This window comes from Lissotriton helveticus, chromosome 4_1 (assembly GCF_964261635.1).
Source record: "Lissotriton helveticus chromosome 4_1, aLisHel1.1, whole genome shotgun sequence".
NCBI classification, from domain to species: domain Eukaryota; kingdom Metazoa; phylum Chordata; class Amphibia; order Caudata; family Salamandridae; genus Lissotriton; species Lissotriton helveticus.
The window spans coordinates 7,898,565-7,926,088 of record NC_136063.1 but is presented as its reverse complement, the minus strand read 5'-3'; the positions used below and the strand labels follow the sequence as shown (position 1 = coordinate 7,926,088).

Genomic DNA, 27,524 nt, shown 5'->3' with positions numbered 1-27,524 from the left:
GGATGTTAAAGTCCCCCCCATTATGAGTGAAGGGCAAAGGGTCGCACAATCAAGGAACGCGGCCAACTCCTCAATTGTTCCTGATGTGCCTGTGATTCCAACCGTTCTAGAGTATACATTAATTAATGCTACTCTAACACCGGACGCCCACTCCAGGACAACACACTGGAGGTCCGGTGAGTTTGTTACCATATTTATTGCCTTGCAACCAAGGTGGGAACTTACCCAGATTGACAAGCCACCGGACGGACGTCCCCTCCCACCCCATTTTGCCGCAACCTCAAAGATAGCAAACCCAGTATGGGAATATTGTTCTCTAGCCCATGTTTCTTGGAATAGACATATGTCATATTCCTCAACAAACTCCAACCAGTCCGGTGAGTCAAGTTTGTTACCAAGCCCGGCCACATTCCAGGACAATATCGAGAGTGTACTTTGCGTCCCGGTCTCTTCGATAGAATTAGAGGACAGTGGTCGCCTGTTTACCCTGTCCTGACAATGTTTAGGTAGCTGCATACCCTCTGGAGCCAACGGGCAGATTACATGAGGCGTGTCAACTACGCAGGGGGTAATAAGCTCAACTTCTTCTTTGTAATGAGTTGGTATATCAATGGTGGGATAGTCAGCAACCTGTTTCTCTGTATGCTTAGCTTCCCCCAAGGATTGGATACAGTCTCTCGGGAGATACGGCGATGGTGCCGGTGTTTCAATGACCCTGTCTGGCATTAGTGTTAGTATGGGAGAGCAGGGTGAGGGATAAACAGGAGAATAATTTAAATCAGTCAGGGGGGAGACGTCAGAAGCCCAATGGTGGAGTCAGTCCACGTCCTCGAGGCATCCAAATCGGTTATAGGTGGGAGCCCCATTCCACCCTCCATAATTATCTTGCCAGTGAATGGATTGCCCACCCTGCACAAATTTGCGTTCTGGGATCGTGTTCCAATTCTTGTTTGCCCCCATGTGGGAGTGGGTCCGCGGTGGATAAAAATAGGTAAGTGGTCTGGTTGCTATGGGTGAATAGGCACCATGGCCGCTCCATGAGTGGATAAAATGTGCAGTGTTAGAATCTTCAAACAATACTATTACACAGTCACCTGAGATTGATTTGTGCGTGGTCCCTATCCAGGGAACCCGTCGCACCATAAGGATGTTACTTCTGAAGTGACTGGGCAATGGTCTGTTCACATTGAGCCAATGGGTGACCTTGTTTTTTAGTGACCCAAAGTCCTCCTGCTGATGGTGTGGGATTTCTGGTACCCCTGTGAGAATTGATACATAGGGTCTAACATCAGGGGGGAGATCAACATAACCCCTATAGTGATTTTTAATAGATCTATCTCTCTGTGGAATAGCTTTATGGATGTCGCGATTTTTGTGCCTCGGGGCTGCCTGCACTTCAGGAGCTGGCACAGGAGGTGCCGGAAGCTGATTTATACCTCCATATGCTTTATTATTACTCATGGTGCTTGCAGGGGCCTTTTGCCGGGGTTTAGGGACAGGTTTTACCACCGGAGAGGATGGTATAGTGACGGCAGCTGCTATTGGAGTATGACTCGCAGCTGGTATACTAGTAGATTTTTTACCAGATAGGGTCACGGTGGCCAGATTTAAAATGCTTTTTTCCGTCTCCAGAAGCTGAGTTTCTATTTGAGACAGTCTGACTTCCAGTGGGGTAAGAAGTTTTTTCAGTATTTCCCACACAATCGTTAAAAAATCCACATCCTTTCCTTGGATCATGCAGAGTGGAACCCCATCATTCTTACTTTCAATTATCAAACTCTCGTGCTCCCCCATCGACCTCAGTGGACTAGATTCAAGTGCTAAAGGGCAATTATTTTCTGCAGATAGGGGAGGAGGGGGTGGGTGGGCTAAAACCTGGGAAAGTAACTGTGCCTTCGCTACCTTAGCCTTTTTCCTGGAGTATGCACTTGTAGTCTTGTGCTTCCGCTTATGATTGGAACCCTTAATCTGGGTTGGGGGGATACTCGCACTCATAACTTTACAGTCAGCAGTTGGTGTTGTTGATAATAATACAGGCCCCTCTTCCCCTCCCGCCCTGTCTAAAGGTATGTTAAAAGTGGGGGTTGCTTGGCATAAAAATCCTACATTTACAGCAGGGGCTATAGGGGGTGAGGCTGGTGGATAATGGATCAATGCCTGTGTTAAAAGCGATGCTGGTCCAGAAGTGCGATCCGGTGTTTTAGCGTGAGCAAAGTGCCCAAGAGAGGATTTCTTAGCGATAGCCAGTTCCTGGGAAAGCCTTCTGGCAGCATCGAGTTCAATGGAAACCCTTTTCTGCATCTTACTGATTTCCAAGTCTATAACCGTGTTTGTTCTATGGAGAAAATCATCAAGAGTGCCATTTTTTAATTTCCCCTTTGCTGCTCTGCGTTTATACTCTCGTACAGACATTATATTGTGTAGGTACCTGGGAGAGATGACGGATGGTAGATTTCCACAGTACGATCAATTGGTACTAAGGGAAGTAGCCCGGACCGGACTCTACCGTACTCGAAAGGCCTCAAACGGCCCGCTCTTAGCCCGGTCTTCGCCCCGAGCTGCGTCCCGCGCTGCGGGAGTATGACCCCTGGATATAGGAGGCGTCTAGGGCGGTAGGCGGGCCAGCAGGGAGAGCGGACCGGAAGGTGTCAAAAGGTCACGCAGGGACTCCTGGGCAATGGAGTCCCTGCTACGCTCGCAGCCCCGCTGGAAATCACAGCCCTGTCCGCAAGTTCCTTCCTCCTTCTGGTGCAACCCCTCTCACCCTCAGGCGCTGCGGCACCCGCAAAGCGGGTGCGGCGAGGTGCTGGTTCCAGGGGCGACAACAGGCAAGTCCGTGGCAGTAGTTCCAGGCGAGTCAGATTGTGGCAAATGCGTGCGTGATTGATTAGACAAATCAATAGCGATGGGTGGAGTGAAAGCCCACAAAGTACATACAACAAATCATCCTCACAGCGTAAGTACTGTCTAGGCTCTACTTAAATAGGGGCTAAAGAAGAAGGAAAGAATAATGAAAAAACGTGAAAAAGAATGAATGAACTAAATGGAAAGAAATAAAGAAAGAATTAAAAATGGACGAATGAAAGAATACAGGAAAGAAGGCAAAATGAAACAAAGGAAAGAAAGGAAAGAAAGCAAAAAAGCAAAAAAAGAAGCATGGGAAGAAAGAAGGTAGAAAGAAAGTGAGAGCGAAAGATGGCAAAAAAAGAAAGAAAGAGAGAAAGCGAGAAAGGAAGAAACAGCAAAAAGTGAAGAATAATAGAAACAGAGATGCAAAAAGAAAAAAGAGAAGGAAAGAAATGGGAATAAAGACAAAAAGGAAGGAAAGAAAGAAAAAACAAGGAAAGAAAGCAAAAAAGAAGGAAAAGCAAAGAATGAAGAAGAAAACAAAAAAGTAAGTAGGTACAAAAGAAGGATTGAAAGAATAAAAGAAAGTAAAAGAGAAAGAAGGAAAAAAGAAGGAAATGAAGGAAAGAAGGACTGAAGAAAATAAGGAAAGAAAAAACAAAGACAGCAAGATAAAGTAAAAAAGGCAAAAAGAAAGAAAAAGGAGGTACCAAGAAAGAAAGGGAGAAAAAAAAATAATAAGAAGGAAAAAATAAAGGAAAAAAGGAAAGAAAAATTTAAAGAATGCACGACAGAATGTAAGAAAGACACAGCAAAAGAAATAAAAAAGGCAAAAAAGAAGGTAAAATTTAATTTTAAAGGACATAAGGAAGGGATGAGGGTTCATAGTAAAGAATATTGGACACTAAAATGCAGATTACAGCCCACCTAATTGTGCTGCAAATTAAAAACCATGAAGTTGTTTTTATCAAGGTTGGGTGGAATATTCTGTTCCACTGGTAGAATTGGCAGAATTTTGTCAACCCTGCATTATTTTTTTAATGTGGAGTTCACTTCAAATTCCACCAATCCCCACCTGGTGGGAATGTTTCTCGCAAGGGGTTCTGAACTGTAGGTTTTTGAGCACAAGTGAGATTAGTCTACCCCCAGCATGATTTCCGATACTTAGAAAAACATACCAAAAGATTTTCTTAATGCAGACAGTCGCGACCGTTCGTCGTCAGAAAGCTGCTGCTCAAGTAACTGTGCCCTCTGGCGCACAGCGTGCTGCTCTTCGTGTCGTGTTTTGGCAGCTCCTGAGTTAGCGTTTAGCACAGCTACACGGTATTTTCTGTTAACTTGACCAAAACGAACGGGGGCCATTTTGAATCCCTCTGACTTCCGTTTCCTATGAACGCTGCCTCGTGGTCAGTGTGCCCTTTCGTCCTTTCTCGATACCCATGGTCACTAGTCTGCTCGGCAACAGGCTATTTTTAGTACTGGTCAAGCACACATGCGCACTACGCACCAATTGGTCACTCTTTAGGAATGTTCACACTAACTGACCAGTGCTGTTGAAACTCCTCTCACATGTTGGCTGTGTTCCAAAAATGACCTTATATGTACCTAAAATGTGTAACTTGTACCCGCCTAGACACAAAGCGAGACAGGTGAATGAGTTTAGATAGCGCTGGGAAGATACACAAGTGTGGATCAATATTTGTCCGAACTCTAAGGATAAGGTCCCAGTCACCTAACAGAGACCAAACAATGTGATAAGAGGAGCCAATCACTATTGTAAAACAGACACACAATAATATATCCTGAGCTCGATAGGCTGAAAAAAGACAACAATTATTTAGTCCATCAAATTCAATCCAAGAAAGTAGTAGTTTTTTATATCTTCTTCATTTATTTCCAATTTGATCAGGAAAGAGACTTCAATCTTCACCCAGATAACAAAACAAAAAAGCCGTTGCCAACACGTGTTTCGTCTTGGTATGGTAACCAATGACTTCTTCAGGGCTATGGCTAAGGTAAAATCGGGTCATAAGCGGAAGCTTAAGTTTATACTGATCCACCGCTTTCACCAGTGTAATTAGAGAAGGTTGTTATCCACGCTTTCGCTGGGCGTTGAACAATTTGCTAATCAAAGGCGGAGATCCGCCGATTTCCATAGAAAATGTGTATCAAACTCACAATGAGTATAATTTTCGTGTTGTTAAACACGTGGTACCCTCCGAGTGCAGAGAGTAGAAAACGATAGTCTCTCCGTGTATTAGAAAAACATACCAAAAGATTTTCTTAATGCAGACAGTCGCGACCGTTCGTCGTCAGAAATACAGAAATACAGTCTGCATTGGATTGCAGACTGTCCGGTGTTTCGAGAGCAGCGTAATTTGAGGGGACGAGGAAGTGGAAGGTCTAGAAGTTATTATGGAGGGTCAAGAGGAGGTTATGGCACGAATGATCGTGGGGGATATGGAGCAAGGGGTCGTGGTCAGTCAGATTATAATACGTTTGATAATCGCAATCAATATCAGATAAATGAGGGTGGTCCTGCTGAACTACGGGATGAGCATTACGCATAGGATTGCGTAGGATGGGGTGTGGAATCGGTTGAGGTACCAGTTGATCTAAGGGGTCCATACATAGAAGCACATGTTCTGGGTTCCACTGATCAATTTCTGGTCGATACAGGAGCTACTCGTAGCGCTTTGTCCAAATACTTGGTTCCAAGGGCTCCCCTGTCTGGCGAGGTAATTACAGCAATAGGGTTCGATGGAACACCTACTTCTAGCCCACTGTCTCAACCAGTTACATTTCATGTTGATAAATTCGCTGCCCCTTGTCCCTTTTTGTTGTCTCCAAATACACCAGATAATATTATTGGACTCGATATGTTAAAGCACTTTCGAGCTACTATTCGCTGTGCCCCAGAAGGAGTGCGAGTTGAATGAGAATTACCCGGAATTAGAGCGAGTGTGTTTTCTCCATGAATCTGAAGTTCTGGCCTCCTTACCGAAAACGTTGTGGGCCACTTCCGATACGGATGTAGGGCAGATGATAATTCCTCCAGTGCGTATTACTGTAAAGGAGGGAGTATCTCTGCCACGTGTCCCACAATATAAGATTTCTAGAGAAGGTGAACTTGCTTTGATACACATTGTAGATGATTTAATTTCGGCAGGAGTAGTTGAGGAAGTCCCCTACAATGTTTGTAATAGCCCAATTTTACCAATCCTTAAAAGGGATACAGATGCTAAGGTTTACCGTTTCATTATTGATTTGAGGGAAATAAACAAGATAGTAGTGCCTCAGTATCCGGTGGTGTCTGACATCACCACATTGCTTACGTTGGTTCCACCGACGGCAACTACTTTTACAGTCATCGATTTGAAGAATGCCTTCTTTTCGATCCCTGTACATCCTGACAGTCGATATCTATTCGGCTTTACATTAAATAATAAATCGTACAGATTCTGTCGAGTTCCTCAAGGCTATACTGAAAGTCCTAGCATTTATAGTCAGGCATTAAAAAGACAGCTTGATTCCTTTGACTTACAGGAGGGAGTGGTTCTCATTCAATATGTAGATGATATCTTACTTGCTGCAGACACGCCAGAACAATGTGAGAAGAGTACCTTTTCCTTGCTTTCCTTCCTGGCCAAACATAATCATAAAGTTTCGAAGAAAAAGCTGCAATATTGTAGACCAAAGGTGACCTACCTCGGTCATCTTTTGTCTAAGGAGGGCCGTGCATTGACACCAGATCGAATTCAAGCAATTCTAGATACTCCAGTCCCTCGCACTCAGAAGGATGTTCGCGCCTTTATAGGTTTGACGTCTTTTTGTAGGCAATGGATATTGGGTTTTTCACATATTGTTAAACCATTGTTAGCATTATTGTCTAAAGATACACCGATTCCCATTGAATGGACGGATGAATGTCAGAATGCTTTTGAACAATTGAGACAAGCTCTTTGTTCTGCACCAGTGTTAGGTACACCTGATTACACGAAGGTTTTCACATTATATGTACATGAGAAGGATGGGTGCGCATTGTCAGTCTTAGTGCAGACACACGGAGACAAACAGAGGCCTTGTGCATACTTCTCGGCGGTACTCGACCCTGTGGCTCGAGGATTGCCTGGATGTTTTCGAGCAGTTGCGGCAACAGCAGTTGCGATACGACAAAGTGAGGGAATAGTTTTGTCACACAAATTGTTGGTGCTAGTTCCCCATGCGGTAGATGCGTTACTGAATCAAACGAAAACGCAGCATCTAACCAGTGCCCGTCTGACAGGATATGAGCTAACGTTGTTGGCGCCTCACATCACACTAAAACGATGTGCAACACTAAATCCTGCTACTTTATTGCCGGACCCTGTTGCTGAGACCCAGAAGGAAGAACAACATGATTGTGTTTTTCTGACTGAGGAACAGACAAAGGGTCGTATCGACTTACAGGATACGCCATTTCCAGATGTAGATGGGGAACTGTGGGTTGATGGATCGTGCGTGAGGTTACCGGATGGTACGACTTCCGCAGCTTATGCGATCACGACACTTAAGACTGTGGTAGAAGCAGCACGGATACCCCAAAAATCGGCTCAAGCAGCTGAGTTGATAGCCTTAACGAAGGCATGTGAGTTAAGTGCTGGACTATGTGTGAACATTTACACGGATAGTCGTTACGCTTTTGGAGTAGTGCATGATTTTGGCCTACTTTGGAAGGAACGAGGATTCCTGACTTCACACGGAGTACACATCATGCATGGAGAATTGGTACGCGATCTCCTTAATGCACTGTTATGCCCAGAAAAAGTTGCAATAGTCAAGTGCAGTGCACACAAAAAGGTGACGGACAAAATAGGACAAGGCAATGCTTTTGCAGACCGTATTGCAAGAGAGACCGCTACGCTGCAAAATAATTTCCCCATGTATGTGGTGAAATCACAAGCTGAACGGTGGCATGATGCTAGAGAAGAAATACTAGATATACAGAAGTCAGCATCAGCGGCAGAACTTGTGAAATGGGCCACTGAAGGAGTATTGGATGACGAGGGTTGCTGGCGTAGTAAAGATATGGAGAGATGGAAACTACCCATGGCCTATTTACAAACAATGGTGCAAATGACACACGGGCTGGCACACATTGGAGCTCTCGCAATTACTAAATTGCTTACACGAGTTTGGGAAAATGCTGACATTGCTAGCACGGCTAAGAGAGTAGTGCAGACCTGTCTGATATGTTTGCAGCACAATCCTGGACAAGGGACTCACACTCCTAAAGGTGGGTTTGTTCCACCTACTGCACCATTCGAAGTACTACAAATGGATTACATCCAGCTGGAGCGCTGTAATAATCTCAAGTATGTCCTAGTAGTGGTGTGTGCCTTCAGCAAATGGATTGAGGCTTACCCTACGAAAGACAATACAGCATTGACAACAGCTAAGGTGTTACTCAAGGAATACTTCCCGCGCTACGGAGTTTGTAAACTTATGTGGAGTGATAATGGCCCTCATTTCATTGGAAAAGTAGTGGAATATGTCCTGAAGGGATTGGGAATCAAGCAACGATTCCATGCTGTCTTTCATCCGCAATCAGCAGGTTTAGTAGAACGATACAATGCAACTCTGAAGCTGAAGTTAGCAAAGATAGTGGCATCGACATCTCTGAAATGGCCGGACGCTTTGCCTCCGGCATTGCTTTCCATTCGGTCAGTGCCACATTCTCGATCTGGCCTCACACCCTACGAAGTGGTGTTTGGAAGGCCTATGAATATTTGGGGGGTTCCAAAGCCTCGTTTGATACATGATATGCCTTGTATAATGATGAACGATTATCTGGCGCGATTAACAAATGATTTGCTTTCTATTCATCAACAGGTTCGAGAGGCGCTCCCTGATAACTCCACTGGTGAGGCTCACGATCTCCGCCCTGGAGACCACGTGATGGTCAAAGTATTTGAGCGATCCAGCAGTTTGGAACCGAGATGGCATGGCCCTGAGCAAGTGCTGCTGGCTACGCGAACTGCTGTGAGAGTCACCAACAAGAAGCGGTGGATACATTCAACGCATTGCCGACGTGTCTCTCCGGATCTGGTGAGCCCTGTGGTGCTATCCGACTACAGAAAGATTTTGGATACAGAAAAGAGCCCAGCTGTCACGCCTGATGAATTGGAGGGAGCCTTCTCGGACCACGTTGTTTCAGATAAAGTGAAGTACAATCTACGCCCCAGGAAATAAGATTCCTTTTGTGTTTTTGAAACTGGTTGGTAACCGCTCTGAGGTTTGTGAAACGGAAGCCGGGAATATCAAGGGGGGGGGATCAGTTCTGCCCAGTGTAGCGACACCCGTCTTGAATCCCGGAGAACAAATCAACGGCAGCCTCGGTTCAGAACCATCGTTTTATTTTTTCTCGCTTAGTGTTGCTTGTGAAGAGTATTGTTTTGTGAACTATGGCATCTCCTTCGACACAAAAAGGGAGAATTCTTGGTGCTGTTTTGTTTGTCTTGACCGTAGTGGTGATCGCAGTATTAGCCTGGACTATAGAACTATTGTTTCCTGTACGAGAACATTTGCTGCCCACCACTCCAAGTCCATCTGAACATTTTCATTTCACTCTGCCTTTTCACGAAGAAAGACATAGGCAGACTTATTTGAACAACAGTTTTATTAAGATTTTGCATCATACTCATAATATGACCAACACGTCCAATTGTTGGGTATGTGGAATGTTGCCCGGACACCAGAAGAAGGGAGGAACACCACTCATTCCTCTCCCGTTTTCTCATAATGGTTCTTGTCATGCTTGGTACACTCTTCTTTTTACTCTGCGATGGCCAACGAAAGGTGGATTACTTTTTCGGTTGAATAAAATATGCTATAACGATAAAGATGGCTATCCACACGCTGAAGGAACTAAATTCGAATGGGAAGAATATCGTCCGGACAATGTTTCTACACCTCGTGTATATACGAATCAAAGGCTTATAAATGTGACGAGCATGCATATAATAACCGTTATCGATACAAAAGCAGATTTGTGTATTAGAAATAAAGGTACAATCCCTGTAGGCCGTAGTGAATGTAATATTACACTTACCTTTGATACACCAATTGGAATTGCATTTGTAGCTTCACGTAACACATATTTCATTTGTGGAAATAAGGGATACCATCGTCTACCATTGGGATGGTTAGGAACGTGTTATATAGCTTTTGTATTACCACCTGTATTTATTGCTCCTCCCATGTACCACAATGATTATGTTCTGTACCATGATTTCATACTGAACAGAGTAAAACGAACAATAGATCTTGATGAAATAGACCAGACTGATACCACATTACAACAATATGTAGATTTCAATTTGGGGTTATTTTCATTCGTAGGAGCTGCACTGAATAGCAGGAAGATAAGGCGGCTTACACGTGTGGTGGAAGCCGTCGCTAATGAAACTGCCTCTGCTTTAGGGAATATTACTGAGGAATTACAAATTACCAGAATTGTGGCGCTCCAGAATCGAATGGTTCTAGATGTGATACTAGCTGATAGGGGTGGAGCATGCCGCGTCATCGGAAGTAGTTGTTGCGTTTACGTGCCAGATAACTCACCTTCTGTATATGATTCGATTACAAAATTACATAAGATAGCTGCTGAGATCCACCCAGAAAATGGAACATGGACCTTTTCTGGTTGGTTCTGGACCCTGCTTAGTACTTGGGGTTGGAAATTATTAACGATTCTCTGTGTTTTTATTGGAGTACTATTTTTCCTTTGTTTATGTATTCAATGTGGCCCCACATTATGTTCTGTATGTATCACAGCCTGTATTCCGTCCAAACGAGCTATTGTCAAGCAAGAGAAAATGATCAATGATGAAGTATTGAAAATAATGGCTATTGACATTGAGGATGAACATTCCGACTACGTTCACTATGAGGTAGCTTTTGCTAAACGCTAAAAGGGCCGTCTGTCGTGTTTTGGCAGCTCCTGAGTTAGCGTTTAGCACAGCTACACGGTCTTTTCTGTTAACTTGACCAAAACGAACGGGGGCCATTTTGAATCCCTCTGACTTCCGTTTCCTATGAACGCTGCCTCGTGGTCAGTGTGCCCTTTCGTCCTTTCTCGATACCCATGGTCACTAGTCTGCTCGGCAACAGGCTATTTTTAGTACTGGTCAAGCACACATGCGCACTACGCACCAATTGGTCACTCTTTAGGAATGTTCACACTAACTGACCAGTGCTGTTGAAACTCCTCCCACATGTTGGCTGTGTTCCAAAAATGACCTTATATGTACCTAAAATGTGTAACTTGTACCCGCCTATCCTTTTATTGCTATTAAACTGTATAAAAGAGGTCGCGCATCGATGTTCGGGGTGCTACTTCTTACATTGCCGAAGGGTGCTGTGGGAATGTATCACCACCCCATGGGGTCTTAATAAACTTGTCTTTTACCTTTTACCTATTCCAGTGTCCGTGCCAACTTCTATACTAAGGTGTTCGAGAGTTTAGCAGGGTATGTAGGCCTGATTTGAACCCAACACCACATTCGTGCTGATCTTTCAGCATGGAACGAGCTTCCAGAGCTAGATCACAGTTCAAGCAATGCAACGCGCTTCTAGAGCTAGATCACAGTTCAAGCAATGCAACGCGCTTCCAGAGCTAGATCACAGTTCAAGCAATGCAACGCGCTTCCAGAGCTAGATCATAGTTCAAGCAATGCAACGCGCTTTCAGAGCTAGATCATAGTTCAAGCAATGCAACGCGCTTCCAGAGCTAGATCACAGTTCAAGCAATGCAACGCGCTTTCAGAGCTAGATCATAGTTCAAACAATGCAACACGCTTCCAGAACTAGATCACAGTTCAAGCAATGCAACGCGCTTCCAGAGCTAGATCACAGTTCCAGCAATGCAATGCACTTTCAGAGCTAGATCATAGTTCAAGCAATGCAACACGCTTCCAGAACTAGATCACAGTTCAAGCAATGCAACACGCTTCCAGAGCTAGATCACAGTTCAAGCAATGCAACGCGCTTCCAGAGCTAGATCACAGTTCAAGCAATGCAACACGCTTCCAGAACTAGATCACAGTTCAAGCAATGCAACGCGCTTCCAGAGCTAGATCACAGTTCCAGCAATGCAATGCACTTTCAGAGATAGATCACAGTTCAAGCAATGTAACGCACTTCCAGAGCTAGATCACAGTTCAAGCAATGCAACAAGCTTCCAGAGCTAGATCACAGTTCAAGCAATGCAACGTGCCTTTTTTTGCCCATTGGCAGAGCTACATGGAATCTCCCACAGATTTTTGTAACTCCGTTTAATTCCACAGAGTCAAATTCCATGAATTTCACCCACCCCTAGATTTTTTTCCTGGGCGAAGCTTATCAAAGAGCCAGTGGTAAAACTGAGTCTAGGAACACCTAATGGCGTGCTGTGAAATAGCAGCCGTACACTTGAAAAGGAGTTTGCAACAGCACTGGGAGGAGACAGGAACTGAAAAAGCTGGAATGTGCCCTGCGCTCACTTCAAAAGTGTCCTGCAATCACATCAGGCAACACAGGCACTAAAGGGAACTACTTGTTGGTGGATGTGCACCTTGTGGCAGGTGCGCGGCTAACCATTTGGTTAAGTAGGCTGACACGCTGCCCCTTGCTGTAGTGGGCAGAAGCAAAATGAGAATGACAAAACAACTGGCCAATGAGTGGAGAGAGGTGGCTGAAAGCCCCGGTATGTAAGTGTATTATACATATTATTTTAGTAAAATCAAAAAGTCTTGGCCAAAACCAGACCTCAAAAAGCATTAAAATCGAGCACAGGTTTATTAGGCGCACCACTAAACAAGCCTTTCTAGGCAGTGCACTTGCTCCTCACCCTCCAACGACCTCATTACCATTAGGGGTGGGCGGAACTCGCAGAGTTTCACTCCATGGAATTCCACAGAGTTACATAAAAACTTTGCTTAATTCAGCGGAATTTTGCGAGCGGGCAGAGTTTAACACGTTGCGCTGCTCATGCTGATTTTTAGCAGCAGGATCCATTGTTCCGCGCTGTTAAATCCGCATGAACAGCACCATGTCATGCACCAGAGGGCGCCGCTTCTTTCGGCCACTCGAGATTTTCTACTTGACCGCCAGCTTTCCCAACGTGAAGGCTCAAGGCCTGCAGCAACTGCCCGCATTGAGAAGTCTTCCCAGGAGGCGTTCTAGGGCCCAAGAAACATGCTAGGGGGTGCAAATTCTCAAGCTGAACTCGGAGTGGGTAAATCTCTGCAAACATCTGCCAGCGGACTGGAATTTTCCAACCACCTGTAATTACCAGAAAACCAGGCCTATATTTTATGTAACTTAGCCTATATTGTATGAAGACAAGGGGTAAATTGAGAGGGGGTGTTTGCTGCAGGACTGACTGGGTTACAGGATGTGCAAAGAGATGTGTGCTGGGGGAGGATGCTGTCTGTATGGAGGAGGGTGCACAGTGGAGGAAATTGAGGGGCAACTTGAACCAGCAGCTCCTTAACTGTCAATGAAAGAGGGCGGATCACAGGAGAAAGGCTGGATGGCCATTGGCGCAGCATGTGCAGTGACACCGGGGCCCAGAGCCTTCAGGTATCCATTGAACCTGATAATTGCAGTATTTTACTACCCCAACAGTAGTCACCTGGGCCATTGTCCTGGCGTGCATTAGGGCCCCAGCATTGCGCCCTTGCTACGCTACCGGGCGACAGACTGTCGAATGAGTGGAACAACTCGTTGAACCAGGCCTTGGGCAGGATCTGTGGGTCTCAGACGCATGAGAAGTTCCATTTAAATGGGAAGAGGGTGAAGGTTTGAGTTCAATATGTGATAGATTGGCTGAGGATGAGTTTCCTGTTCATGACTAGCTTCCACAGCAGGGGCACAATGATGTGTCAAGTCAGTGGGACTGAGGAGACCTGCTGTGCGGTCTACCCTGTCTCCCCAAAGTGACCCTTAGAGTCCCTAAGTGTCCGGGTGTCCTCCCCCCAGAGCTCCCGGAGACTAGAGGAAGGCAGCCACTCTTAGGTGGGGAGCTGCGGCTGCACAAGAGGTCAGACCCTGAAGAAGTGCTGCGGTGGCCTCTAGTCACACATCGCCCCACCCACAACGCACTGAGGGAGTGCACTGAAGAAGCATTGAGGGGCTGCAATGAGGGAATGCAATGAGTGAGTGCTCTAAGAGCCCTCAGTGCATTCCTTCAGTGCATATAAGGCAGAGGGAGCCCCTGCTCCAAGTGCAGTCAGGGAGGCTGGGAGTTCGGAAAGTCTTGCATGTGGATTTGTTTAGATAGGTGAGGGAAGAAAGTTACAGCTGTTTTAAGGATTGTAGTCCGTGGCTACGCAGGCTGATGACGTCAGCCACCGAGCATTACGCCCACCACAATGCGCACGAGGCAGTGAAATAAAGACATTTGCACAGGGTCATACTATCTGGTGGAGTAGGCAAACTTGGAATTGAACTTAATGTTTCTGGTACCATTTGTAGTGCCTTCCCCAGTCCTGGAGCATGCAAACCAAGTACACCACACAGGAGCTTTAGTTAAACACGTCTTTATGCCTCTGCACACACTCACGCACTGTGCATTATCTCATACTCAACATGAACCACATCCTAACACCTCCCACATATATCGCAGTGCCTATTCAGAGCCCGCCCTAGAACGACGAGGGTCTCAGTGTGCATAAGGCCATTATGGTACATCTCCCCCTTTGTTAAAAAAAAAGTGCTGGACATCATGAAAATCACATTTCGTCAATTAGTCGGTGAGGTGATCGCACTAGTAGGCCTGATTCTGTGATCTGAGATGGTTGAGGATGAACCTGATTGGACAGCCAGGGCATAGGCTCAGGTGTTGGAGGCATACTTGATGGCAGGCTCTCTCACAGATGGCTTCAAGACTCGACAACTGTCACGGTTGTGGTTGAAATGTGAAATGTCCCGAGGGATAGATTTCCCCGGACGATGTGCTGTTATTATATGTCACTTGTCGGCCAGAATCTGTAGAGGTTTAGTGGCAAAAGGGTTATCCATTTTCCATCTTTGTTTCTGTTTAACCAAGATCCACTCTCCTTTGTCGAACACCATCTCCTGGGCATGATGACGCTGAGCGGCATATGTTTTTATTTTCCTTTTTCGAGTAACGTCAGGGTCTCAAACAGGGTCATTATTCACTGATCAATCCAAGGTCCACTGAGGTAATTTTGTTCCTATGGCTCTCTAAAATACCAAGGATGCTGGACTCGCACCAGTTGTGGAGTGAGAAGCCAGTTGATAGGCCTGGACAGCCTGGCACATGGCTTGGTTAAATTCCATTCCTTCCATGAACGCTCGTTGGATAATTCTCTTGAGGAAGCCCATGAATCGTTCAACTACACCATTGGTTTGGGGCCAGAGAGGTGTGCTCCTTTGTGTTTGATGTTGAGATGGACAAGGAACCCTTTGATCTCTTCCGTGGTGAAGGGTGGGCCATTGTCAGATTTGAGGATTTCAAGAATGCCCCCTGTTGAAAAGATATCATCAAGACGTTCTATGACCTTTTCATGGGTTGTTGATGACATGTCTTCCACTAAACGAAAACATATATATTCATCTATGACTACCATGAGATGATGTCCATTTCCTAAAGGTCCAAAACAATTAACTGCAAATCTCTCCCTGCAACCTCTGACCCTGCTTGCAGGCAGGTCGCTCCCCACGCCACCACACGGCCGCCAGCTGCCTCGTACCTGCTCCCTGCCGCCCGCCTGTTTTCCCACCGTTTTCTGCTCCTTCCCGCTGCCACCCCCTGCTCCCCATTGACCACCCCGCTTCCGCCTCCCAGCTGCTCCTCCCTCCCTATCCCCCGCTTATGAAGGCTGCACAGCGGCAAGCCTGTCTGCGCCTGTCCGTGCCTGGACCGCGCCCAGCGCCAGAACCCCTGGACCCCGCGAGCGCAACAACACCAGACTCCACTATGACGCCAGCACCCTCTACAGACTCAAAGCCGGCCGAAACCACACCTGCTTCCAAGCCGCCCTGAAACGGACTCACTGACCTTTCTCCTGCCACACCTGCAGCTTCATCTGCGACAGAGCCACCAAACAACCAAAGACTAGACCCAACCACCTCTGCTGCATACTCCTCAACACCCGCTCCGCACACAAACATGCTGTCGAGCTCTGGGATCTGCTCGACACCTCCTCCCCAGACGTGGCCTTCCTGACCGAGACCTGGTGGAACGACTCCTCGGCACCCGACATTGCCATATCCATCCCAGACGGCTACAAGATCACCCGCAGAAATCGCGCCAATGGAACCGGAGGAGGAATAGCCATCGTCCACCCTCAAGGTCACTACCCACGCAGATGACACCCTCAACACCGCTGAACACATGCACTTCCGGATCCACACCGACCCCAACACCACCCTCAGAGGAACACTCATCTACAGACTCCCCGGACCCCGAGCTAAATTCAGCGAATCCATCGCCGACCTCGCCAGCACCCACACACTTGCCTCTACGGACTACATCCTCCTTGGGGACCTGAATTTCCACCTCTAGAACAACAACGACGCCAACTCCGCCACCCTGATCGACAACCTTGCCAACCTCAGGCTCAGACAACTCGTCACTGCACCCACCCATGCCGCTGGCCACACGCTGGACCCCGTCTTCTCCACAAGTACCCACGTCACCTTCGACCACACCACCGTACTCCACTGCACCGACCACTGCTGCATCCATTTCACCTTCAATAAAACAACCACACACCACCGTACCCAACAGCTACCTCGCCGCTGCTGGAGCAAAGTCACCGAAGACCAGCTGATCCCCACCCTTGCCCAAAACCCACCCACCGACCCCACCAACCCAGACACCGCAGCCTGCAACCTCAGACAGTGGATCGACGACTGCGCCAACACCCTTGCCCCACTGAAGAAACCCTCCAACAACCATGCTAGCAAGAGAGCCACCTGGCTCACCGACGAGCTGCCGGAAACTGGAGAAGATATGGCTCCACGAACGCACTCCGGACAACCACGGAGCCCACAAGGACGCAATCTGCAGACATCACCACCTCATCAGATTAGCCAAGAGATCCTCCTTCAAAGACTGCCTGGATAACAACGCACACAACAGCAAAGAGCTTTTCAGCATCGTAAAGGAGGGTCATACATAGAGTGGCAGAGGGTGTCATAGAGGGGTGTGGAGTGTCTTAGAGTGGAGGGTCAAAGAGTGGAGGTGCATAGAGTGGAGGGTCAAAAAGTGGAGGTACGTAGAGGGGCCGAGGGTCTTATAGAGCGGCGTGGAGGGAAGGAGCAAAGAGTGGAGGGGCATAGAGTGGGGGAAAAGTGTGGAGGTGCACAGAGTGGCAGAGGGTGTCATAGAGGGGCGTGGAGTGTCTTGGAGTGGAGGGTCAAAAAAGTAGAGGTGCATAGAGCGGCAGCGGGTGTCTTAGAGGGGCGTGGAGTGTCTTAGAGTGGAGGGTCAAAGAGTGGAGGTGCATAGAGTGGCAGAGGGTGTCATAGAAAGGCGTGGAGTGTCTTAGAGTGGAGGGTCAAAAAGTAGAGGTGCATAGAGTGGCAGAGGGTGTCATAAAAAGGCGTGGAGTGTCTTAGAGTGAAAGGTCAAAGAGTGGAAGGACATAGAGTGGCAGAGGGTGTCATAGAGGGGTATAGAGTGTCTTAGAGTGGAGGGTCAAAGAGTGGAGGTGCATAGAGTGGTATAGAGTGGCACAGAGGGGCGTGGAGTGTCTTAGAGTGGACGGTCAAAAAGTGGATGTATATAGAGAGGCAGAGTGTCTTAAAGAGGGGCGTGGAGTGAAGGAGCAAAGAGTGGAGGATCATAGAGTGGGGGGAAAGTGTGGAAGTGCAAGGAGTGGCAGAGAGTGTCATAGAGGGGCGTGGAGTGTCTTTGAGTAAAGGTTCAAAGAGTGGAGGTGTATAGAGTGGCAGAGGGTGTCATAGAGGGGCGTGGAGTGTCTTAGAGTGGAGGGTCAAAGAGTGGAGGTGCATAGAGTGGCAGAGGTTGTCATAGAGGGGAGTGGAGTGTCTTAGAGTGGAGGGTCAAAGAGTGGAGGTGCATAGAGTGGCAGAGGGTGTCATAGAGGGGTGTGGAGTGTCTTAGAGTGGAGGGTCAAAGTGTGGAGGTGCACAGAGTGGCAGAGGGTGTCATAGAGGGGCGTGAAGTGTCTTAGAGTGGAGTGTCAAAGAGTGGAGGTGCATAGAGTGGCAGAGGGTGTCATAGAGGGGCGTGGAGTGTCTTAGAGTGGAGGGTCAAAGAGTGGAGGTGCATAGAGTGGCAGAGGTTGTCATAGAGGGGCGTGGAGTGAAGGAGCAAAGAGTGGAGGGGCATAGAGTAGAGGGAAATAAAGTGGAGGTGCATAGAGTGTTATAGAGTGGGATATTGTGTAGCGTGGGGGTGACTGAGATTAATGCAGTGAAGGGGCAAAGAGTGGAGGGGCATAGAGTGGAGGGTCATGGAGTGGAGGTGCATAGAGTGTTGTAGAGTGGGATATTGTGTTGAGTGGAGTGTCATTGAGTGTAATGGAGTGAAGGGGCAAAGAGTGGAGGGGCATAGAGTGGCAGAGGGTGTCTTAGAGGGGCGTGGAGTGTCTTAGAGTGGAGGGTCAAAGTGTGGAGGTGCATAGAGTGGCAGAGGGTGACATAGAGTGGCAGAGGGTGTCATAGAGGGGCAAGGTGTGTCATAGAGTAAAGGGTCAAAGAGTGGAGGTGCATAGAGTGGCGGGGAGGGTCTTAGAGGGGCGTGGAGTGTCTTAGAGTGGAGGGCCAAAGAGTGGAGGTGCATAAAGTGGCAGAGGGCGTCATAGAGGAGCGTGGAGTGTCTTAGAGTGGAGGGTCAAAAAGTGGAGGTACATAGAGTGGCAGAGGGTGTCAAAGAGGGGCGTGGAGTGTCTTAGAGTGGAGGGTCAAAGTGTGGAGGTGCATAGAGTGGCAGAGGGTGACATAGAGGGGCGTGGAGTGTCTTAGAGTGGAGGGTCAAAAAGTGGAGGTACATAGAAGGGCAGAGTGTCTTGTAGAGGGGCGTGGAGTGAAGGAGCAAACAGTGGAGGGGCATAGAGTGGGGTAAAAGTGTGGAGTTGCATAGAGTGGCAGAGCATATCATAGAGGGGCATGGAGTGTCTTAGAGTGGAGGGCCATAGAGTGGAGGTACATAGAGTGGCAGAGGGTGTCATAGAGGGGCAAGGTGTGTCATAGAGTAAAGGGTCAAAGAGTGGAGGTGCATGGATTGGCAGGGGGTGTCATAGAGGAGCGTGAAGCGTCTTAGAGTGGAGGGTCAAAGAGTGGAGGTGCATAGAGTGGCGGGGAGGGTCTTAGAGGGGCGTGGAGTGTCTTAGAGTGGAGGGCCAAAGAGTGGAGGTGCATAAAGTGGCAGAGGGCGTCATAGAGGAGCGTGGAGTGTCTTAGAGTGGAGGGTCAAAGAGTGGAGGGCCAAAGAGTGGAGGTGCATGGATTGGCAGAGGGTGTCTTAGAGGAGCGTGGAGCGTCTTAGAGTGGAGGGTCAAAGAGTGGAGGTGCATAAAGTGGGAGAGGGTCTCATAGAGGGGCGTGGAGTGTCTTAGAGTGGAGGGTCAAACATTGGATGTACATAGAGGGGCAGAGGGGCTCATAGAGGGGCGTGGAGTGGAGGGTCATAGAGTGGATGCGCATAGAGTGTTGTAGAGTGGGATATTGTGTAGAGTGGAGTGTCATTGAGTGTAATGGAGTGAAGGGGCAAAGAATGGAGGGGCATAGAGTGGAGTGTAATAGAGTGACAGAGAGTGTCAGAGGGGTGTGGTGTGTCTTAGAGTGGAGGTTCATCGAGTGGAGTAAAGTGTCATAGAATGGAATGGAGTGTAGGGGCAAAGCGTGGAGGGGCATACAGTAGAGGGTCATAGAGTGACAGAGAGTGTCAGAGGGGTGTGGTGTGTCTTAGAGTGGAGGTTCATAGAGTGGAGTAAAGTGTCATAGAATGGAATGGAGTATAGTGACATAGAGTGGAGTAGAGTGGCACAGAATGTTGTAAAGAGAGTGTCATAGGGTAGAGTAGAGTTGCAGAGACGAGTGGTTTAGAGTGGAGTGGTGTAGAGCTGTTGTTAATAGAGTGGAGTGGTGTGGAGTGGAGAAGAACACACAGACACAGAATTTGCACATACTCATAATATAACGCAGACCTACTTCTTCGACATTGCCTCAGTAAAAGGCATCACACTCTGCATACAATTGTGCCTTACCCAAACGTTATTAATTGCCAGAAATCATATCTATGTATATAAATAGGCCTGTGTACTTCTGGCTGGAGGCCAAAGGGTGTGACTTCAAGGAGCATGAACTACACATCCACCCAGCACTCAGCAGGGCACACATTCGTACTTCTCAGTAGAACATCCCGCACGGTGCCAGCGACAGCTCTCTGCAGACATGAAGAACTGGTTCATCTCTCTCCTGGTTGCCTCCCTCTTCACTGGCATCGGTAAGACTCTCCTTGCATACAGATGCAACAGTGTGGGACTCCTTGAGAATTTTCAGCTGTGGTCCATGGAGTGTGGAGCTTTGAGGGGCTCCTCACTTCTGAATCTCTGTGGAGCTCTGTTGGGTTCATGACCTATGGATCTACCTGTGTGGGGCTCCCTGTGTGTTATCAGATATGTTCAGAGGGTGTGGAGCTTTAAGGGAATCCTAGCCTCTGGATCTGTGTGGATCTTCGTCAGGTTTCTCCCTATGCACCTGCTGGTGTGAGGCTGCTAGTGGCTTGTCTCCTGTGGTCCTAAGGGTGTGGAGCTGTTAGTGGTCCCTCACCTCTAGATCTGTGTGGAGCTGTGTCTGGTTCATCCCTATGAACCTACTTCTGCGAGGCTGTTGGAGGGTCTGCATGGTCAGACAGATATGGAGCTTCCTGGATGGGTCTCTGTGGGATTGGCCTCCCTTGAAGTTACGTGTGGGGCTTTGCAGGGCTGGTCTTTCATATGGTAACCTGTGTTTGTCTGTGCAGATGTTGTTTCCTGGGGAGTAAACTGTAGGCCTCTTTAGAGGCTGCACCTGTACACCCTATACATAAGTGGTCATCTACTGTTGACCAGCTCCATCACTTTTGTCTAGTGATGGAGCTTTGGATACCCGTGAGGTTTTGTTTTTATGGCTATTCATGGATACCGGTGGAGCGCAGCAGTACTGGCCTCCTGTAAACAATTGTGTGAATCTTGTTAGAGACTGAACCTGTGTGAATCTCTGAAACAGTGGTAATATATGGACATCTGTGTGGAACTTTGGAGTGATGGTCACCTGTCAACACCCATCAGGCTTTGTAGTGCTGATTATCTGCGGACAATTGTGGGGCTCAGCGGGGCTAGCCACTTATTGATACCATTGAAGATCTCTGTATGGTTGATCATCTTTGGAATTGTCTGAGGGGCTTGAACGTCTCTTCACCTGTGGTCACCAGTGGGGCATTGTAGGCCATGTGTGGCAACCTGTGGGGCTGGCCATCTATGAATACCTGTGTAACTCTATCTCTGACTAGTGAGATCCCACAGGGGCAGTCAAGTATGGTGGCCTATGCACACCCGATGGGCACTGTAGGCCACCTGTGGACTCCAGTGGGGGTCTGTAGGACACGCCTCCTATACACATGAGTGTGCATCACTGTGGGTCTAGAAATCTTCGGAATAACTTGCAACCCTCTTGTGGGCTGGTCACTTTTGAAACATCTTTGGGGCTCTATTGGGCGGGCCACCAATGTGGATCTCTGAAGGGCTGGTCTCCTATCTTCACCCCCAGCCACCAAACACCACCCTCCATATCCAAAACAAACAATGTGGCGTTAGTTTGATGGAGCTCAGCAGTGAGCCATTTAGGGGAGTTGGGGGAGGTTAAGAGATGTTTGTGTTTAGAGGCCAGTCACTGTTCTGATGTAATATGCCAAGGATTGACCTGGGAGCACAAATGGGCCGGATGTTGCCTCATTTGTTTACTGTAAAATATATGGTACTGCTCTGTATTCATCAGAACCTGGGATGTGAAGCATTGTGAAAAACTAAGGGGCTGATTTCTTCTGTCAGTCCACCATCATCCCAGGGATATGGCTCACCCGCCTACAAAGCATCTGTCCACAGGTAGGACTACAATGCAGCCACCACCAGGGCGGCCACATGTGCCATTTTTTCCATTATAGGAGGGTGCTGCTGGCTTCAATGTAAAAAAAGCACTTTTTGCACTTTCCTTCACTATGTGGCAGGCACCATGCGGTGCCTGCCACATTGTGCAGGGAAATGTAGGGGGCACCATAGGTGCCCCCAAGTGCCACACTGGAATGCCCCTGCTTAAGGGGAGCCCGTTTTGGGCCCCAAAAGGCTATCACCGGCAGCATTTCCATGGCGGGTGAACCTCCATGGTAAGACTGGCAGGGATGGACCACCCTAATAGCAATGGCAGTGCTACTATTCTGGGGATGCGGAACGGTCCGACAGGCAGATTGCTACTGTCTGACCGATGGCGGTCAGGCTTTCCATCCACCACACTCAGCCCACCATCAAAATTAGCCTTCCTGTGGCGTGTTCGCTGAAAGTGAGTCTACAATTCTGTCATACAAACAAAGGCCTGCATTGAAGGAAATTCACACCACTTCATCTGCCTGCTAGAGTCAAAAGTAATTCCACATAATAGTCATGTCATTATCCCGATAGAATACTAAATATATTGTGAGCAATCAAGGTGCTTAAATATAAGCATGCTAAATGCACCCGCAGTGCTCCTCACTGTGGAAATAGGAATAGAAATTAAACATATCTCGAATGTACTTAAAATATATTATGGCCACCTCGAGAATCTCTGTACTTTCTAGGTGGATTAATATTGTTAAATTCCACCGAATTGTTTTAAGACACAAAACACATCAGTTCATTTATCAAAATGTGTTGATGTTTTGACCCTTAGATTGTAGGTAGTTTGGCTGGGGACTTCATCAGGATAGGATAAATCATACTCCTTAATTCAAATTCAGCATAGAAAGGTTATGAAACTTTCCAAAATAGCCAACTAAATGGTAATAACACCAGATTAGTTGCATCGCTTATTTTAGTCCTTCATATATCCTGAGCCGCCAACATTAAAATTAAAGGCAAGGATTCTCAGAGATATTTTTAACTGTAAAATACCACCACACATCACACTCACGTACCACACCAGCTCTGCTGTAATCATCGTCGTAGCACAACCAGGGGCACTCGGCCGCCCGGTTGGAACCCCAATGATGAAGCATGACACCAACTAGGTTGGTGTGCGAGGGGTCTTTTAAAAGCACCTTCTGGGTCCATATATATACTACGTTCAGTGGTTAATAAATATAATATGACCAAAATAGCAAAAATCCAATCAGTAGAATTGTTGACAGGCACTTTCAAGATTTTAGATTAAAATAGCGCCTAAAAGGCAAGCACAAACACTACTCATGGTCATCTAGTCGTGCTGGACTGGGGGAAAGTCTCAAGTTCTTGCTAGCTGCAATGGATCGCAGGCCAGAGACAGGGATCAGGTTAGCCTCACTAATAAAGTTACCTGCTCAAAGTCTGCCGAGAAGAGTCGAGTTCCACGGTGGAGGAGACTGAGAGGAGCAAGAAGAGTATCGTGGATATTCGTCGCTGTAGAGTGTAGAGTGAAGAACAGGTCAGGTGGTGTGGGCTGTCATTTCTGTAGCACAAAGATCTGGTCGAGCATCATGGGCAGGCATGGCTCACGCTTCGTGTGGCGGTCACCGTGGGATGTAGTTGTTGTAGCACGAAGTGTAGATCTCGCATTGGCGGTCGTCACTGGGGTCCACTGTAGCGCAATGAGTCAAGTTCCCCGAGCTACACATTGTTGGTCATTGCAGGCTGAAGTATCTTGGTGCGAATGTGCCCATTCTTGTTTGGGAACAGTGCAAAAGTTTAGGATTTCTCTCTTTCTTGAAGAGGAGTGTACTCCGATGGCACCCAAGAGCCTGATTCACAAAGATAAACTTACACTTTTGTGTAAGTTTACTACTTTTTAGTATTCACAAAGGTACAGTTAGACCAAAAGTCTAACTTTACTAGTAGTAGCTTACCTTTATGAATATCGAAAAGTTGTATAGTTAGTCTTTTGGAGTACGTTAGACTTTTGGACTAATTTTATCTTTGTGAATGCCAAAAAGTAGTACAGTTAGACTCTTTGACTAAGTTAGACTTTTGGACTCATTTTACCTTTGTGAATTGGGCCCCAAGTATCCAGGTCCTGGAGAGGCACCACTTGGGGATCAGGCACTAAGTCTAGCAGAGGCCAGCAGAGCTCAGACAGGTCTAATTGCAGGTCCAGGCAGGTCCAGTTATAGCAGGTCAGCTGATCAGTTGTAGGCAGGCCTCTGGAGCTTTTTGTATCCATGTAGCTCAGAAAATGAGGTCAGCTTACTGACCCTTGGAGGCACTCAGGTTAGTTTAAAATGAAAGGAGCAGGCCCAGTATGCCTTTTCGGAGAGCACGGCAGGCGTCAAGGAGTAGGAAAATCCTCTGGGGAACAAGGCAGTGCTCAAGGAAACAGGAAAATCCTCTGGGGAACAAGGCTGGCCTCAATGAAACAGGGAAATCATCTGGGGAACAAGGCAGGCAGCTGGTAGTAGCAAGGCAGTATTCTTGGAAACAAATCAGGCCTAAGCAGTAGGACCATCCTCTTGGGGCAAGGCAGTCCTTCTTCTGTAATCCACAGGTCCAGGAGTGGACTGAAGAGGTGCTGTAAGGCTCCAATATGTATACCTGGTGCCAGCCTTTGAAGTGGTACAATTCTCTATACTATTCCCACATCTAGTTCTAGAAAGTTCTTCCCTTCCCCTTGCAAGGCTCCAACAAGTCTGGAGTGAAAAAAGGCTGGTGTCAGGGTCCTTTGAAAGCTATCACTTTGAAGTGTAAGTGGGAAGGGAACAGCTCCACCCACATCCATCCTGGCAGGACGGAACATCCTGCCTATATCCGGTTCCCATTGTCTCACAGTCTGACAGGAATACACAAACACTAACAACAGAGCCTTTCACAGTCATAGGACCCAGGATATTGGCAGAAGGCACACATGGTTAGGAGAAGAAAATGGCAACTTTCTAAAAGTGGCATTTTCAGAGTTGTGACTTACAATCAGACCTTACCATTGAATAAGATTTTAAATTACAATGCATTGCAGTCCAAACTTGAGATCCCTTTCAGGTCCCAATCAAAGGTTAGCACATATTAAATGCAATAAGGTAACCCAATGTTATTCAGTCGAAGTGATAGGCCTTACAGTAGTGAGGAACAAATTTGGGAGTTCTCCACTATCTTGACATTTAAAACTAAAGCCCACATGTCCTACTTTTCAAACACAATGTTCCTTGCCCCATGGCTTTTTCTACTTTGGGCTGAAATAACTATTAAAAAGGAAGTGTAGGAACTGGGTTCACCAGTTCCCCGGGTGGTAGCCTGGCACGAGCAGGTAGGCACCCGAAAGCTTAGGTGTAAAGTGACTATACAGCACACACATCCACTGAGGAAGTTACGCACACAATGACTGAGACCACACCAGTAAGGTTTGAGTAGAAATCAATACGTTTTATCTAAGTTCGAGGTTTAGGGCAATCAATAATCAAAGCATCAATGTCTCGGCAAAGCATTTCATCAGAGGGGAGTGAGGGGAGCAATTCAAAATTCACTGTAGCATATCACCATAACCATTTCATTAAAGGGTTACACATTTCATTACTCTGTAATAAACATTTCATTATATAACATTAGGCATTCAGGAATGCGGCATCAGGCAGGAGTAGAAAAGGCCCCCCCCTAAGCAGGAGTAAAGCCTTTCATTGAAGGCAAAACATTTCATTAGGTAAGAATAACCATTTCCTCAGGTAAGGATAAACATTTCATGGCGCAAGAATAACCACTTCATTAGGCATATGTAAACCCTTCTTCATGGGAGCACAGTCAAGGAGCTCATTAAAGGGGAACTCAATCAATGTTTGCATTAACAGGTCTCCAATGCAGTTACCACAATACCATCTGTGGCATAACATCACCTTAACCTCAGCAAGAGCACTGAAGCATCCTGTCCCTTCGATAATATCTATGCTGCTCCTGCCGTCTAGTAGTAACAGACCCCTAGTCAGGGGTGAACTCAGTGAACCACAGTTACCCGGCAGCGTGCTGGATGTTCTGGCCCAGTTCAGGTCACAGGGGCCAACGGGGCCCAACAACAGTCTTTCCTCGCAGAGGGGCGATCTCGGGGCCTCCCCGGGGGTTTACTTTGTTCTTCGGCCCCCTCGGCCCTTGCGGAGGTTTAATTGGCTGTGGGAGGGCTCTGGCTCTTCTTAGAGCCCTCCAGGGTATCTCGTGCTGCAGGGGCTGGCCGCGGGCCACAGTAGGGCTGCACGGGGCCCCGCGCTGGTGGTAGGGCCGGCCCTGAGGGTGTAGTCGGTCAGAGGGGGTCTCTCCCTCCTCCCGGCCCCCTCCGGGTCAAATCTCGGACCAGTCCGTGGCTTCTCTGGAGCTGGGCCAATCAGAGGCCTGTCTCGAGGGGGGGAGGCCAGCAGACCAATCGCAGTAGAGGCTGGGGCACGGCCTATGACGCGGCCTGGCGCCGCCGTCACGTGAGGGGAGTACAGTGGCTTCAGGGCCTAGCGCGGCCTACACCCAGTCGCGGCGGCCTACCTCAGGCTCTGGGGGCTGCCGCGGGGATTCTTCACTCTTGGGCTGGGCTGCGGCGGTGATAGCGGCCCCTGGGTGCGCCGGATTACGACGCCTCTTCAGCTTACTCTTCCGGGCCTGGCGCGCCACACGGCACACGGCGGCGGGCCTCTCCTGGCACCGGGGGCCGCCGAGGGCAGATGATGATGATGTCGGCACCTCCCAGAGTGCGGGGCCACAGCGGGGGCAGGCCGGCTCAGAGGGCTCCCGCAATATAGCAGTAAGAGAGTCAGGTGACCACTCTCTAAGGCGGCAAAAGCAGACCCTGCCCCCTATTCTAGAAGGTTCCAGGAGCTTCCCTACTCTAACTATGGGCAGGCAAGGCAGGTTGGTATTGCAACAATGTTTAAGGGTTCCAGCCAGCTCTTGGCAACTAGGGTGCTACACAAAAAGACCATGCTACAGTAGCAGGGCCTATGGTAGCCATGTTTGAAGTAGAGAGCACCTGCACCTTAGCATTGGTTAGCAATGCGAAGGTGCTCGGAGACCTAAGGCCAACAAAAAAGAAGGTGGGAAAAATGAGGCAAGGGCGAAATAAATAGGGAAAGACCACCCTAGGGCTGACAGGTCTAACAGGAAGGTTTAGGCCTAGCAAAATGTTTATTTTGCCTGTTCGAAATAGCAGTTTAAAACTGTATTTCTGGCTGCAATGGCAGGCCAGAGATATGTTTAAAAGTGCTACTTGATTGGGTGACACAGTGGGTGGCACAATGAGTGCTGCAGACCCACTAGTAGCATGTCATTCAAAGGTCCTGGGTATATCTCATACCATATACTATGTTGTTGTTATGTTATGTTAAATTAGGTTTGTACGGCACACAGCTACCCAACAAGGGTTTCCCAGCGCAAAGCCCGAAGGAGCAGAAAAGAAGAAAAACAAAAAGTAAAAAACGGATCATGAATTATTGGTTGAGGAATCAGGTTTTTAAAAGTTTGCAAAAATTCATGCATGAAGTTTCATTATGAAGCGCA

At 47.7% G+C, this 27,524-nt stretch overlaps 1 protein-coding gene across 2 annotated transcripts in view; it reads left to right on the top strand.

Moving 5' to 3' along the window:
• Positions 1-20,177: 20,177 nt before the first annotated feature.
• The window catches only part of LOC144826891 (uncharacterized), a 66,021-nt gene continuing 58,674 nt past the window's right edge, over positions 20,178-27,524 (top strand). For both annotated transcript variants that reach the window (XM_078685350.1, XM_078685349.1), the window contains exon 1: positions 20,178-20,311. In XM_078685350.1, coding sequence (XP_078541476.1) covers positions 20,260-20,311 — 52 coding nt within the window. In that variant the 5' untranslated portion in view covers positions 20,178-20,259. The remainder of the gene's footprint in view (positions 20,312-27,524) is intronic.